Below are 881 nucleotides of genomic sequence, written 5' to 3' on the forward strand. Positions count from 1 at the left end.
GCCCAACTCACATCTGTGATGGCCTTCTTGGCCTTCTCCTCAGCATTGCGGGCTTCCTGGATCGTATCCTCCATTTCACCCTGGATTTGGGCAATGTCTGTTTCCAGCTTCTTCTTGGTGTTGATCAAGCTGGTGTTCTGCACAATGGGAAGGACATGGCAAGAGTTGTATTCTAAAATCTGCCATAATAGACCTTCTGCCTGAACAAAGTTTTTCCCCGTCCAGCTTCCAATTCTTTCTGTGAAATTATTGTTACAATGATTGTTTACAAAATGTCAGGCACAGGCTTGGGTTATGGATGTAAAACATGCCTTTCCTTGTGGACAGCAGTAGACAGGCCATTGTAGCACTGCTGGTCCCCTGGCATATTYCAGCCCTCTGTGATTGGTMAGTGTCAACATGGCTCTTTGYTTSTAATGCTGACCTGGGTATGGAGGAGCTGCACACGTTCAGTGGCATCCAGAAGCTCCTGCTCAGCCACTTTCCTGGACCGTTCTGTCTGYTCCAGGGCTGCCCGTAGCTCCTCAATTTCAGCCTGCAGCAGGTTTGCTCGGCGTTCCACCATGGCCACCTGCTCCTTCAGRTCATCCTGTGTCCTGAGAGCATCATCCAGATGAATCTGAGTGTCCTGTAAAGAGAGATAAAATAAATTAGCAGGTGTCAGCTTGTGCTTGAATGGCAAAAATGTGAGGCATCCCATTTCTGTTTCTGTAGCTTTGTTGAATGGACCTTGAGCACTCCCTGAGTATTTCTCAGGTTCTTCTGTGCCTCTGCAGCCACACGGTTGGCATGGCTCAGCTGGATCTCCATTTCATTCAGGTCTCCCTCCATCTTCTTCTTCAGCCTCAGGGCTTCATTCCTGCTCCTGATCTCAGCATCCA

At 48.8% G+C, this 881-nt stretch overlaps 1 protein-coding gene across 1 annotated transcript in view; it reads right to left on the reverse strand.

The window, feature by feature from the left end:
* Nucleotides 1-881, reverse strand: part of LOC130580866 (myosin-7-like) — a 39,198-nt gene that overhangs the window by 17,757 nt on the left and 20,560 nt on the right. The window contains exons 20-22 of the mRNA XM_057378621.1: nucleotides 730-870; nucleotides 425-628; nucleotides 12-137 (exon numbers count right to left, since the gene is read on the reverse strand). Of these exons, the coding sequence (XP_057234604.1) occupies nucleotides 12-137; nucleotides 425-628; nucleotides 730-870 (471 nt within the window). The remainder of the gene's footprint in view (nucleotides 1-11; nucleotides 138-424; nucleotides 629-729; nucleotides 871-881) is intronic.

Source organism: Malurus melanocephalus, unplaced genomic scaffold (assembly GCF_030028575.1).
Source record: "Malurus melanocephalus ecotype Western Australia unplaced genomic scaffold, MMel_1.1 scaffold_368, whole genome shotgun sequence".
Classification (NCBI taxonomy): Eukaryota; Metazoa; Chordata; class Aves; order Passeriformes; family Maluridae; genus Malurus; species Malurus melanocephalus.